General features: G+C 38.9%; 1 protein-coding gene across 3 annotated transcripts in view; it reads right to left on the bottom strand.

The window, feature by feature from the left end:
* ROBO1 (roundabout guidance receptor 1) overlaps window positions 1-15,005 on the bottom strand; it is a 229,848-nt gene that overhangs the window by 17,412 nt on the left and 197,431 nt on the right. For 2 of the 3 annotated variants that reach the window (XM_032220175.1, XM_032220176.1), the window contains 5 exons: window positions 14,209-14,313; window positions 9,347-9,491; window positions 8,933-9,178; window positions 6,382-6,791; window positions 1,658-1,810 (listed from right to left, as the gene is read on the bottom strand). In XM_032220175.1, coding sequence (XP_032076066.1) covers window positions 1,658-1,810; window positions 6,382-6,791; window positions 8,933-9,178; window positions 9,347-9,491; window positions 14,209-14,313 — 1,059 coding nt within the window. The remainder of the gene's footprint in view (window positions 1-1,657; window positions 1,811-6,381; window positions 6,792-8,932; window positions 9,179-9,346; window positions 9,492-14,208; window positions 14,314-15,005) is intronic. The other variant, XM_032220177.1, reaches the window with a different exon arrangement.

Genomic DNA, 15,005 nt, shown 5'->3' with positions numbered 1-15,005 from the left:
TTCTAGACTTCATTACAGCACAAGCACATTCATGCCCAATTACATAATGTACTCAATAAGTAAATGGTCCTTATTGATGATGTAGCATATATATAAGAGGTTAGTTTCAGTTACTCCACAGAAGTATGCAGTTCTCTAAAAAAGAAGCATTCAGTAGTTTAAAAAATAGTGGCACTGGATGAATCTTATCACTGTTTATATTTATTAGACAAAAATATTTTTATAGTGCTCTTGAAAATATTTCTTATTCAGCATTCTCCTAGCGCAAATGTTTTCATGTCAAGGTGTTATGCTTAGTTGATTTCTCACACTGAAGCACTCATGTAGAACTAATAAAATCAGTTAAAGTATCTATAAATTCCTGCAAAACGTCATTACAAGACTTTCATAAATTTAATTTTCCTGGTACAGTTTTGAGATTTATATATTTTACTTAAAGTGAAAACAAAAACTAATAAACAAAAACATGTAGAAAACTGCTTTAGTAATTTCTTGGCAGAAGATAATTTTTGGACATTCAGTTTCAATGACAAAAGGAGTCTGGGTAAAAGCCAAATGAACCAGGTGCATGGGATCATGCTTGTGCTTAATGTAGCCTAATATCAGGCACATGTTAGTGAGAGAGAATACTTAGAATGAAGTACAGAGACTAACAGGGACAACCACTCATTGCAAAATTACTTTTGCTCATCATGCTGTGAGCTTTGTATTATATTTTTCTGTCAAGTGGCAGGAATCACAGGGAGAAGTGGCTGGAAAACCCTTTCGTGTAACCCTAGATAAGTATCCATAATATTAGGCTTTGATATGATAATGGAAAATGATGCCCCTCTTTGAAATATTTCTGATTGGTAATGAAAGTCCTAATCAGATTGTTGTTGATGAGAACCAGGAGGGAGAGGGGGGCTCTGTGTGTGTGTGTGTGTGTGTGTGTGTGTGTGTGTGTGTGTTGGGAAGGAATTATGCCTGTGCTACATACCTTTTAGTGAATTTAGTAAACACGACAAGATGGGCAGGTCTTTGGAAAAATATCTTACATAAATTCATGATTGTTTTATGAAATAGGTGGTTTAATAAAAACTGGCCCTCCTGAGGCATTTTCATTAAAGACTGTCTCTAGACAACATCACAATGTTTGCATTATCCCCCTATATTCTCTAGAGAATACACGCATTACCTTTTCAGCAGGAGTCGATATTGTGTGTGAAGGCATGAAAGGAGATGATTAGATTTTGCCTTTTGGTGCACAAAGTAACCACATGGAACAAATATAATGGTTAGGGATAAAAAAAATCCAATAATTTTGCTGCATGCTATCTAAATGCTAAATTTTTTCTATGACAAGAAAAAAAATAAGATGATGAAGGATGTATTTTAATGAAGATTTTAATCTTATACATGCATAATTTCTGACTGTTGCACCCATTTACAAGGTTTGATCTCAACTACAGGGATAGCTAATAGCTGAAAACAAATGTCCATTGATAGATATGATATTTTAGGAACAATAAGAACACATTGATAAAAGAGTGATGCTTATAGTCTGATTGTTGAATATGAATTTGAGAAATAAATTAAAATACTTTTACTTTGGGATAAGCCTTAGAAAATAATTACAAAGACTTGGGAAAGTCATTTATTTAAAAATAGCGTTTACCATCTGTGTAGACTTCTCTGCGCAGATGTCCTTGCTGGTGCTTTTGCTTTTTGGCAGGTCGAACCCTCTGAATTACAGCAGCACTCATGTTGCTGTCAGTGGAGACAGGACTAGTGGGTCTAGGGCAGTGTGAGGCATGATAATGTCTATGGCCTAGAAAAGAAACAGCATTTTGATTTATTTCCCCCCCGCCAAAAAAAAATCAGACAATTGCCTTCTGTAACTGAAAACACAATAATTAATGAACTATATATAAAAACAAAAATGTATAACTTTGTATTGCGATTGTAAGCTGCCCAGAGTTTTGGCTTTGGAGTGATGGTCATACAAATAAAACAAACAAACAAATATTGCTAATTATTGGATAAAATATCATATTGTTTAATAATATTCTTAATATAAAGACTGATTCACTGCTGCAGACTATTAATTGGGATTTTGTTTTCCAAGCAAGATGCATCTAGATTTGGTTTTTTGTGGTAGCAAGCTTTGTTTTCCAGGTTTCTCAGAGCAGTACTATTATCACCAGTAATATAAAAGATTGCCCTTGAAGACATTCAGCAACTCTACTTGATATAAAATCCAATGGCCCATGGTAGTCATGATGTCATTTACTCTTGTGGGAACTGAATTTGTTTCTGTATGCAATTCATGCTATTTATTAATATTTTTAAAGTCCCACCTGAGGACCTTTCCCAAAGTCTATGCCTGCCAAACACAAGAATACCCTATTAAAGGTCTCCTCTTAGATTTGCCAAAAAAAAAGGACATGATAATGGATACTTTCTTTAGGAAGGGTTTACCTCCTGAAGCACATGGCCTTCTTATAATATGAAAAATATTGGCATTAATTTTTTATTTATTTATTTATTTATTTATTTATTTATTTATTTATTTATTTGTCTTGTATGCCGCCCACTCCCGGAGGACTCCAGGCGGCTCACAAAAGACAAGGGAAAGGGGGGAACAAGACAAAGACAACATATTAAAAACAAAACCAACATTCACAATTTCTGTGGAGGTAGATGCTTCTCAGATCCCCCCAGCCTGCTGGAACAGCCAGGACTTGGTGGCTTTGCGGAAGGCCGGGAGGGTAGTAAGGATCCGGATCTCAACAGGGAGCTCATTCCAGAGGGCCGGAGCTGCAACAGAGAAGGCTCTCCCCCGGGGAGTTGCCAGCCGACATTGGCTGGCAGATGGAATCCGGAGGAGACCCAACCTGTGCTATCTAATTGGTCTGAGAGAGGTAATCGGCAGGAGGCGGTCTCTCAGGTACCCAGGTCCAATGCCATGTAGGGCTTTATAGGTAGCGACCAGCACCTTGAAGCGGATTCGGAGACTAATAGGTAGCCAGTGCAGCTCGTGGAGGATAGGTGTAACGTGGGTGTACCTTGGTGCACCCACAATCGCTCGCACGGCTGCATTCTGGACTAATTGGAGTCTTTGAACACTCTTCAAGGGCAGCCCCATGTAGAGAGCATTACAATAATCCAGTCTTGAGGTCACAAGGGCGTGAGTGACTGTCTGAAGGGCCTCCCGATCCAGGTAGGGTCGCAATTGGTGCACCAGGCGAACCTGGGCAAAGGTCCCCCTGGTCACAGCTGACAGATGGTGTTCTAGAGTCAGCTGTGGGTCCAGGAGGACTCCCAAATTGCGAACCCTCTCTGAGGGGCGTATAATTTCGCCCCCCAGCCTGAGAGATGGAACAGTTGGACAATCTTTGGGAGGGAACATCAGAAGCCACTCGGTCTTGTCTGGATTGAGTGCCAACTTGTTTGCTCCCATCCAGACTCTAACAGCCTCCAGGCACTGGCACATCACTTCTACTGCTTCACTGAGTTGGCACGGGGCAGACAGATACAGCTGCGTATCGTCTGCATATTGATGATACTTAATCCCGTGCCGGCGTATGATCTCACCCAGCGGCTTCATATAGATGTTAAATAGGAGGGGGGACAGGACCGAACCCTGCGGCACCCCATACTTGAGGGGCCTTGGGGTCGATCTCTGCCCTCCGACCAACACCAACTGTGACCTGTCCGAGAGGTAGGAGGAGAACCACCGCAAAACGGTGCCTCCCACCCCACCTCTCGCAGCCGTCGCAGAAGGATACCATGGTCGATGGTATTGAAGGCCGCTGAGAGGTCAAGAAGCACAAGGATAGAGGGGTGACCCCTATCCCTGGCCCGCCAGAGATCATCGATCAGCGTGACCAAAGCAGTTTCCGTGCTGTAACCAGGCCTGAAACCCGACTGAAAAGAGTCTAGATAATCGGCTTCATCCAAGGACCGTCGGAGTTGCGAGGCCACCACTTTCTCAACAACCTTCCCTACAAAGGGAAGGTTGGAGACTGGGCGATAGTTGCTCAAAATGGCTGGGTCCAAAGACGATTTCTTCAGGAGGGGTCTCACCACCGCATCCTTTAGGAGGGGTGGGAAGATTCCGTCCTGGAGAGAGGTGTTCACAATCGTCTGGATCCAGCCGCGTGTCACCTCCCTGCTGGTCGAGACCAGCCAGGAGGGACACGGGTCCAGTATACAAGTGGAGGCACTCACCGCTCCCATGGCCTTGTCCACTTCATCAGGAGAAGCCCGTTGAAACTCAATCCATAAAGCATGCTCAGGACCCTCCCCCGGTACCTCAGCTGGTATCGTGCAATTGGAGTCCAGCTCTGTCCGAATCCGAGCGACTTTATCCGTCAAATACTGAACAAATTCCTCAGCTCTACCCTGTAGAGGGTCACCCGCATCCCTCCCTTTCAAGAGGGAGCGGGTTATTCTAAACAAGGTGGCTGGGTGCAATTCGGCAGATGCAATAAGGGCGGCAAAATGCAAACATTTCGCCACCCGTATTGCCACGAGATAGGCTCTAATAAAGGCTCTCATCAGTGCTCGGTCTGACTCAGATTTACTGGCCCTCCAGCGGTGCTCTAGGCGTCTCTTTTGGCATTTCATCTCCCGGAGTTCCTCGGTGAACCAAGGAGCCCTCCTGGATCCGCCGCCTCGGAGAGGTCGCAAAGGCGCAATCCGGTTTAGAGCCCCTGCCGCTGCTGTATTCCAAGCAGCGACTAAGGACTCCACCAGACTGTGGACAAGAGCGTCAGGTATTTCTCCAAGCGCCGCCTGAAACTCCATTGGGTCCATCAGGCACCTGGGGCGGAACCACCTAATCGGTTCCTCCTCCCTACAGTGGGGGATTGGCCTCCGAAAGTCAAGCCTCAGCAGGGAGTGATCAGACCATGACAAGGGCAAGGTTTTAATGCCCTTTAACTCTAGATCACATCTCCACTGCTCCAACAGAAATACAAGGTCAAGTGTGTGACCCGCTGAATGAGTCGAACCTCGAATTACTTGGGTCAAGTCCATGGCTGTCATGGAAGCCATGAACTCCTGCGCCCCATCAGAGCATTCACCAAGTGTAGGCAGGTTGAAATCCCCCAGAACCATAAGCCTGGGGAACCCCACCGCCAACTCGGCTACTGACTCAAGGAGCGAGGGGAGGGCTGTTGCAATGCTGTTGGGAGGTAGGTACATTAGCAACAGACCCACTTGATCACCAAGGTCCACCTTCATCAACAGGGACTCACACCCAACAAACTCCGGAGCAGGGATCCTACGAGGAACTAAAGACCCTCAGACGATGACAGCCACTCCTCCACCCCTTCCCTGGGGTCGCGGCTGATGAAGCACCTGAAAACCTTCTGGGCACATTTCAGTGAGGGGGACTCCTCCCTCTGGGCCCAGCCAGGTCTCAGTAATACATGCCAGGTCTGCCCCCTTGTCTAAAATTAGGTCCCGGACAAGGGGAGCTTTGTGAACCACAGACCTGGCATTTAGCAACAACAGCCTGAGACCAGGGCCCTGACAATTCTCGCCACCTGGCCCTGGAGTGGAACTAACAGGGCCGGAAGGAGGGATCTCTGTGATGTAGCAAACCCTCCTTCCCTGGTAATGGCCAGCCCTGAAGTTCCCATCATACCTGCCCCTCCCCATAGTGACCGTAATGCTCTGGCCCTCCCCTGCTACTGTAGACCCCACAACCCCTCCCACAGCTCCCGCACCATCCAGCAGGCAATCCTTAACACTCATTCTAGGACGGGAAGTAAGTCTGGGCCCCTACCAGTTCTGCAGTGGCACTCAGTGGAGGAGACACCAGGCAATACTCTCAACCCTCTCATACACACACAGCCACTCACCCATGCAGTCCCCACGAAATAAGTTAAACACAAAAAATACAACAGTATGAATTTTAAAAAAAGTGGGTGCAAACATCAACCAAGCATACCATTCACACTACATTCCTAAAAAAAATTCGCGGAGCACTGCGCTAGTGCGATGTAAGACAATGGTGTGCAGATGGAGGGCGAGCTGCTCCACTCTTCTCCCCTCCTTTGAGTCCTAGAAGAGCTTCCCAGGCCACAGGTCCATATATATCTTAATATTGGTTTTGTATCATTATGATTCTTCTTTTTTGGACTACAACCTAACAAAATTGCAAAGAGCTGTATAGAGATAAATTAGCCACTTTCCATTTTTCTAAGATAAGGTAGACCAATACACATGACAGAAAGGTTTTACTGTAGTTTTACATTTAAAGAAACTATTATTTTTGATAGGCATCTATTTTTCACAGAATTCACATAAAAAGAAACAACTGTCATAAAAGAACTTCAAGATTTATAGTTTTCAGAGGGTAATTTATAGAAAGACAACAAGAAATCTCACCTGCCACAGAATCTTGCATCTGACGTTTTGCTACTTTAAGACCAGCATATTCCGCTGCTGCTGCAACAGCTTGTGCAAAATCTGCATCTGTAAAAAAGGATCCATCTGATGAACTAACACTAGATCGTCCACTTGAAATGTTATCATCTTCTGAGGCTGAACCCCATCCGTTGATCATGGAACCTGTCACAGAACTCTCCAGATCTCCCACACTTGAAGCAGGTGTCTGTTCAAGGCCACGCAAAAGAAGCCTTTTGTTTTGCATCTTCACAATTTCTACGTCTGCTTCATCTTCTTCTTCTTCTGGTGCATCAGTGTCCATGTCAGATACAAGAGGTCCCGAAATGTAACCATAAGTATGTGGTGGTGAAATAGGCCTGGGAGGTGGAGGTGGGCTCACAGGTTGACGCCTGTGAGCGAATAGTTAAAAAAATTAATGTTAATGTTAATAGCATTTTTAATATTTGTATTCATTACATCATACAGTTTTATACTGGTTTGTAATTCAAACTTATTGGTTAGTAAAGTAAAATGAAGAATTTTCCTTCAGATAGTTATATCTGAAGCAGATATAAATAACAAGTACTTGCAAATTCTGAATTTGGTTTATCAAATAAATACTTTACAATTATGATATTGTAGTCATTCAGTAGACAGAAAAATAGTACATGAAGCTTGATAATTTAGATATTTTTTTAAAAATCAGTTATACTTGAATATGTTTATCTTTACACAGTTTAAATAAAACAGTATAACACAATCATTTGAATGGCAAGAAAAAAATATGAAGCACTGCTTTTAATGGTGACAGGGGAAAATGCCAGCATTTTCTGCATATTTCCCTTATATTAGTAATGAGATGGGAAACATTAGGTATTCTGTAAATTTTGAAGTGGTCTTGAAGATAATTTGGAAATTGATTCAAAAAAACCTGCTAGGAATGATTTGCAATTGGGGGGGGATCACATCATGATTCTGATTACTAACATCTAGAATAACCTGGCTTCATTTAAAAACCTATTCAGATAAACATATTTTCTTCTGAAACTCTTCAGAGAAAAATTATTTCTTCCCTATGTGCAGTTGTAGACTATAAATCATGCCTTCTGTTTGAGCTGTCAAGAGTTTCATGTCTTTGCAGTTTCTTTTTTCTTTTTTACTTAGTATTTTTCAGAAACATACTCAATTCATTTTACAATCCATATTAAAATAAACATGGAAAAAAAGATATATGTATATATCTGTACACACAAATGTATGAGAAAACAGAGCTTTGGAGATGGGGAAATATAGACATGTTGCTGAAGGATTGGTTAATTTTAACCAATAATCATTCCTAAACTACTACTTCATCTGTTATTTTTCTTCAGTGAGTTTTTGCTCATTTCCCATTCCCATTTTCCATCTCCATGTTTTTTGTCCCCTAAAAAGAAGGTATGAGCACAGTTAAAGATGCCGTTATACAGTGACATGTCATCCACAGGTCTATTTAGCTCATAAAGTAATATTGACCAATATGAATTGATTCACCATAGTTTACAAAATTATTAGATCTGAAAATTGTGACATGGAAGGTCAGGTTTTATAGTTTATGTTATAATTTATTGAATATTTGACTGTATATGCTTTAGAACAGTGTTTCTCAATCTTGGCTACTTGAAGATGGGTGGACTACAACTCCCAGAATTCCTCAGCCGACTGTAGCTGGGAATTCTGGGAGTTGAAGTCCACTTATCTTTAAATGGTCAAGGTTGAGAAACACTGCTTTAGAAGGATGCAAACCTGTAAGTTTTTTAAAAAAAAACCTCACAAATATGAAAGTGAAATGATGTTGCAGAATAAGAAGTATGAAAAAAAAATCAAAACCTATCAGGAAACTCATATCAAGTTAATCAAAGAAATGAAACGAAATGAAATGAAAGCCCAATATTGCACTCTCAACATTTACCATCACTTACATATAACTTTGAAATACAAAAGTTACATTTAGGATTAGCTCAGTTAATAGACATAGGTTGACTGACCATCCATAAATTTATACTACCGTATATTTTTATTAAAGTAATCTAATCTTGAGACTGTTATGACTATTATGACAATGGATTCCACAATGAAGTGTTTTGTGTAAAGTTGTACTGGATGTAATAACATTTTCTCCAATAGCCTTAAGCTTTAATATGGCAGAAAGAACAATGATCAACAGTTACTTTCAATTAATTCATCATGCTTTCTATTTCTATAATCTGCTAATCATTCTGTTCTATACTTTTAAAATGCTGTGAGTTTTAAAATATGGCGTGATGAGAATAGCTTTTGTGCCTGTAAAAAAGCATGCTTTTGTAATAATGCTGTAGACATATTAATCTGACACTTTATACATTGATGGCCAAATTATGCATCTGTGCTTACTACCTGACCTTGAAAAAAATGAAGTATTATAGTCTTCATGAATAATTCCTTTCAAAAGTATCTTAATGACACATAGATAATATCTTCTAACAAAATGCATTAGCATAAAATATAAAAAAGTTACTTTTTAAAATTAACATACCGTCGGTCTGGTGGGTGTTGCAAATGGGCTATTTCTTCCTGACAATCTTGCAGCATAGGCTGCAGTTCTTCTTGGGGAGAAGGAGTTAGTGTAGCAGTAGACTGGTGGCTATAGGATACTGCTGCTGGAGATGAAGCTGCTCCTCGAATTGGTGGTGTAGGACCTCGTTCGTCATCTTCTTCTAGCTCATCCTGCCGTACATACATTCTTGTTGGTGGTAGCGGGCAAGGAATTTCATGATCATAGCTATGAAACAATGTAACAATATAAAAATACAATGGATCAGATATGCAGTATTTCTCTTCGGTTGTTACTTCTTAATCTCTTCCTTTGGAACCCTAAGTTGATTATTTCTATATTTTATTTAATGAATAAAGTGAATTAAAATGACTTACAAATCCATTTTTATTGTACCTTTCATTCATAGAGAGGTTGTAATCTTCACTATTATTATGGGGAGGTGGATGTACAGGAGGTGGTGGAAGTACTTCTGCCCAATTCATTCCAGCCTGTTTAGATGTCTTTGGGGTTTTAGAACCCTTTTTATGCCCTTGACTCCCTGTGAAGAAATGTACCACAGTAAATCTTTTCAGAGTTGACATTTTTTGTCCACCTATCAAGTCCTTCCCAAGGACCTGGCATAGGCAGATGTGGATGTTTGATGATAAAAGTATCATTTTAAGATGTAAGCCAGAGGAGTCAAACTCGATTTCATTGAGGGTCACCACAGGGTTGTGTTTTACCTGGGGGGAGGGGGCATGGCCAGTTTGACATCACTTTTGTCGGGGCATCTGTGGTGACCAGAGCACTCTGCCAGTGAAAATAGACTCCCAAGCTGTGTTTCTGGATGCAATGGCTTCTTGCAACCTTCTGCCAGCAAAAATGGAGCTTGGGAAGGCTGCGTATGGCCCTCCGGAGCTCCGTTTTCACTGGCAGAGGCACCATAGGCTGGTCTTTTGCTGTTTCCAGGACGGTCCTGCAGACCAGATCCAAGCACCTCTGGTCCAATGGCCTTGAGTTTGACATCCCTGATTTAAGCTGTTCTGAGCAAAGCTGCCTTTTGTAATTGAGTGATGGTGATTTTTGTCAATGTCAATGGTATTGTTTATTATTATAAACATCATTATATTATTATAAAACATCATTTTTCTTTCTTTCTTAAAAAAGTTACCAGTGTAATCCAGTCCTAGGATTCTTTGATGGTCTCTCATCAAAGTATTACTTGGCTCCAATCCCTTTGGGGATCAAGTTCATTTTACCTATGACTAAATGCTGCCATGAGCCATGCCACCTAAATTATATGCTACTTAATACTTAAACACAGTATAATAAGAGATTTAACCATTTTGTTAAGCATTTATTGGCTAAGTGTTTCCATGAGATGAATTTTTTTTAGTATTTTAGACAAAGTTTACAATAATTTCTGATAAATTCAATTATCACCTTACAAAAATTTCATACATATAATACATGTGTTAAAACAACTTTTTAACCGTAGTCTTTTTACATAACATTATAAACATATTATAGACTTAATGCTTTAAAATGCATTTTAATGAAATACGACTTACATATTTGAAACACAATAACAGGTTTTATTAGCTTGAATAAATGGCTAACAAATGTACATAGACTTTCTAAGCAATATAATTAAAGCAATTTTCTAGATATATTAACTGCATTATATATTATATAAACCAAATATAGTTAGATACATTACCTGAACCATCTTTCTCTTATTTAATTGCTAAAATTTATATAGTGTGACAACAGATATGACCTGCTAAAGTTTCAATGTTGCATTAAGATATTAATTGCAAGTAATTTGTTCATGAAATATTCTGGGCACAAAGTTACTAAAAGCATTCTCAAATACAGCTGTATGAAAAGTTATTAAAATAAAGAATATAAAATAAAAACCCTAACACAGTTACTAGGTATCTCACAATAAATATAGCAAAAGAAAGTACCGATATAAATATTTCGGTTACAGTTATGGCTTATAGAATAATATAACATTCCATAACATTTTTTTTAATCAGTCAAGCTGCTTCTTCTTTTTTTTAAGACCAATTGTTTGGGCATTGATGAATTTGGAGTAGGAGTTTGACATGAGTTGTAATGAAAACTGACATTTGACAGATGCATTGTTAACTTATACATTTCTAGAGTTGCTTGAATTATGAAGAATTAATGACTGTTGGAAATGTGAACAAGAAGAGACATTTTATCGTGCTGGGTAGAGGTATAAAGAAATCCATAAAATGTTGGATTCAAATACAAACATTAATTCCAAATATTTCAAAGATTAATATACAACCTAAATTACAGGCTTTTTAAAGGCCCTGTAATGGTATGTGGGAAAGATCTTGACAGACAAGGTGAAAAAATGCTGCCCAGGAAATGGCCAGATTAGAGAAGGCATAGTCAGTAGTTGAATAATGGGCAGAACAAGAAGCTGAGAAGGGACAGTCCCTGGTGTATCAAATGTAAAGGAGACTGGATATTTGTACTTTCAGACTTGTAGCATTCTGTTGTTATGTAGCTGTCAAGCCCCGAACACCTTGCCATATCTGGGGTGGAAAGGGGAAAAACAAAGCCCAATTGATTGGAGGTTGTAGGCCAGACAGAGAATGGAAGCACAGTCACTGGATAGTGGACTGCTAATGAGAAATGGAATGCTGACGTCAGATGCTTGTGGGTGGGAAGGGGCGTGGTCTTCCTATATATAGAACGCTGGGAAGCAGTAACTGCCAGTGCTGACTTTGCAACTGTCAAATGCAACTGTCAAATGCTCATTTGTTCCAGGTTTCAGGTTTGAATAAAACATTACCAACTATTTCCAGAGCATGTTCGTTTTCTGAGTTCATAAGGCCTGGAACTGGACACTTGAGAGTAGCCTTACAATCATATTTGGTAATATTTCCTGTAGGGTCTATCCAGTAAGATTGACATCGATCTTACAAGTCTGAGTACAAATCCTCCATTGTTTCATTTACAGTTGGAATCAGGAACTGATTGTTAAAAAGTGAGAAAGTACCAATAAAGCAAAATATTTGTAGCTCAGGATTGAAGTGAGGGACCCTGATTCTCTCTAAACCTGGTTGTTTTCTTGCAGATGTTTCATTGTTGGTGGAGGTGGTGTTTTGTAGTTCCTTGACTGGGATATTGTCAAACAAGCTAACATTAACGTGTTGAGAACCCAAACAAAGAACCTCTAAGACCACACCCAGCAACACTGACAGGGCAAGCCATTAGAATATATAAGGAAAGCAACTGCCACTTCTTATTAGTACTGGGGATATTACCTAGTTTGGATAATGAAACATCTGCTGGAAAACAACCAAGCTCAGAGAGCACCAAAGACCCACAGTTAGAAAGAACTCATAGAACTTCTTGTAGAATTGTTAATATGTATACAAAATTCAACAACAATATTATATGCAGCCAGATGGAAAGATTGAACATTCTACAATGGAGGAATTGATGGTGAAGATGATGGAAATTACTGAGATGGTGAAATTGACATCTCATTATCAGAGGAAAGATACTAATTTATTACTTACTGGAAACCTCTTATAGACTTTTTGTATGAAACAGAAAAAGATGAACTTATATATGGATTTGATGATTAGAAAGAAAAAATATATATGGCTCATGCTGAGCCATAGAGTAAAAGTAAATTTATACTTATAATTGCTGTAAGAAAAGCAGAAGCCACTTCTTTATATTTTCTTTCTTTTGTTCTGCACTTTTGGCTTTGTCATTTTTAGTTTCTTCTTTCTTGTCTTTATTCTAAATATTTTTTGGGTTGGTTTTTAGCTTTCACTTTATTAAATTTTTAATAAAGTCATGAAAAAATGTGACTTTTTAAATCATTTTATAAAGATTATTTGATGTTTTCCTTGTCTTTTCAACTCAAAGGACTTAAAAAGAGGATAATAAGAGGGTGATTGATTTTAGGCTTATCTAAAAGAAATTTAATAAAAAAGGAAATCAGAAGGGGGAATAGCAATCAATTATCTTAATCCATAAAGTCTTTTGCAATGTTTTCATTGCAAAAATAATACATAAATAAGTACATGAGGCATAGCGCATTGAATTATTGCATTGAAAAGTCCCAACATCTAAAAGTCGCTGGATTCTAGGCAACATGCTTGTTTGGGAAAGAAATGTGCACACATTGTGTATATTTTTAATAATATTCACACTCTGCCTTGTCTAAATTGCATGATGTGAAGCAGTTAGATTACCAAAGCAAGTGTCTAATCCAATTAATGCAACAAACATTCACAAGACTTTTCTTACTGGAGCAGGATGCATTATAGCGCTATTGTAGAAAAAAAGATTAAGAATGGTTTACTCTATTGTGCTTTCTTTTGAATACTTGTGCATGATATAATTGGGCAGGGGAAGCCTTTACCTTACCTTTAAACTACCATTACAGTAGCCTTTCCGTTTTGCCATCCTATTACTGTTTCTTGTGCCTGTCTTTATATGCAAAGGTTTCATTAGACTTCAGTGAAGTGCATTAGACTTCAGTAAAGAGGGTTGCTGTGGTTGCCTCTACCAAGTAGGTTTTACAGCATTTCCTGTGTTTTATTTTTTTGTTTGAGTTACACATTAAAATAGAAAATGTTTATTTACTGTATTTTATTTTTTTCTTTCTTTATTTTTTTCCTGGCTTTTATTTTGCACTACCTATTTTTCTTTTTAATTTATATTTAAAATACTATAAAATTATTATTAAAAAATAAAAATAGCAAATTGAGAATACTTATAGAACTATATAATTAGTTGTCATCATATTACCGTGAAGAAAGGTGATTTACTTTATTGGTTAAGATTCTGTGCCAGAAACCAGGAAATTGTAATTTGGGCCAGTCAGTGATTTGCAAGCCTAGAATGAGGCAATCTTGCTTCATTTTATTTCTGAAATCTTGCTAAGAAGTTTGAAAAGACGAGAGTCAACACTGACTCAAATATGCTTTATATATCTATATTAGTTAAGCTAGCTGGGTGACCTTGGGCCACTCACTCTCTCTTAGCTAAATCCACATTACAGGGTTGTTGTTGTGGGGAAAATAGGAGGAGGAAGATGTGTTGGATATGTTTGCTGCCTTGAGTTATTTGTAAAAATTAATAAAGGCAGTATACAAATAAATATATAAATATAAATAATACAGTACAGAGGAGCTCTCCAAATATGTCAACCATATTATAAGGCATCACAGAATATTCATTTTACAAAATGCACTGCACATTTAAATACTTACCTGATGTACTGCTTCCTCTGTCTGAACTGTTGTAGGATCCTCCTGTATTCTGATCATAGGTCTGATTATATGGAATAGTTGTAACATTATCATTTACACGGTAATCTGTAATTTAATAAAATAACACTGTATTTCTTTCAAATAGCTGTTCATACATCTACTATCAAACTTAGAAAAATTAAAGTTAATGTCTATATTCTTCAAAAATTATTGGATAACATGAGATTGTTAGAATTCAACTAAAAGCAACATGAATATTTAACTGTCTTATTTGGTTTGGTTTGGTTTGGTTTATTAGCATTTGTAGGCCGCCCTTTTCCCTAAGGGGACTCAGGGCGGCTCACAGAAAACCAGGGAGAGGGAAATACAATATTAAGACAACAACATATAATAAAAATAGTAAGCAACATTCATTCATCATTCGGGCGGGGTAGCAATTCTTATCCCCAGGCCTGACGGGCGAGCCAGTTCTTCAAGGCTATGCGGAAGGCCTGGACGGTGGAGAGGGTACGAATCTCCACGGGGAGCTCGTTCCAAAGGGTCGGGGCTACTGCTGAGAAGGCCCTCCTCCTTGTAGTTGCCAGCCGACACTGGCTGGCCGATGGAATGCGGAGGAGGCCTAATTTATTAGAATACGTTGAGTTTTTTGGAGAATGTTGCACTAATTACTAGGCTGACAAATTTCAAGTTAATAGGTTTTATATCTAGAAAGTGATTTCTTCATCCATATTGATGCTTTTGATGCTTTTATAAGCAGTAATCAGTTTGGAAATGGTTTAAATTACTATGAATGCAGT

This window comes from Thamnophis elegans, chromosome 6 (genome assembly GCF_009769535.1).
Source record: "Thamnophis elegans isolate rThaEle1 chromosome 6, rThaEle1.pri, whole genome shotgun sequence".
NCBI classification, from domain to species: Eukaryota; Metazoa; Chordata; class Lepidosauria; order Squamata; family Colubridae; genus Thamnophis; species Thamnophis elegans.
This window is presented reverse-complemented; position numbering and strand designations above follow the sequence as displayed.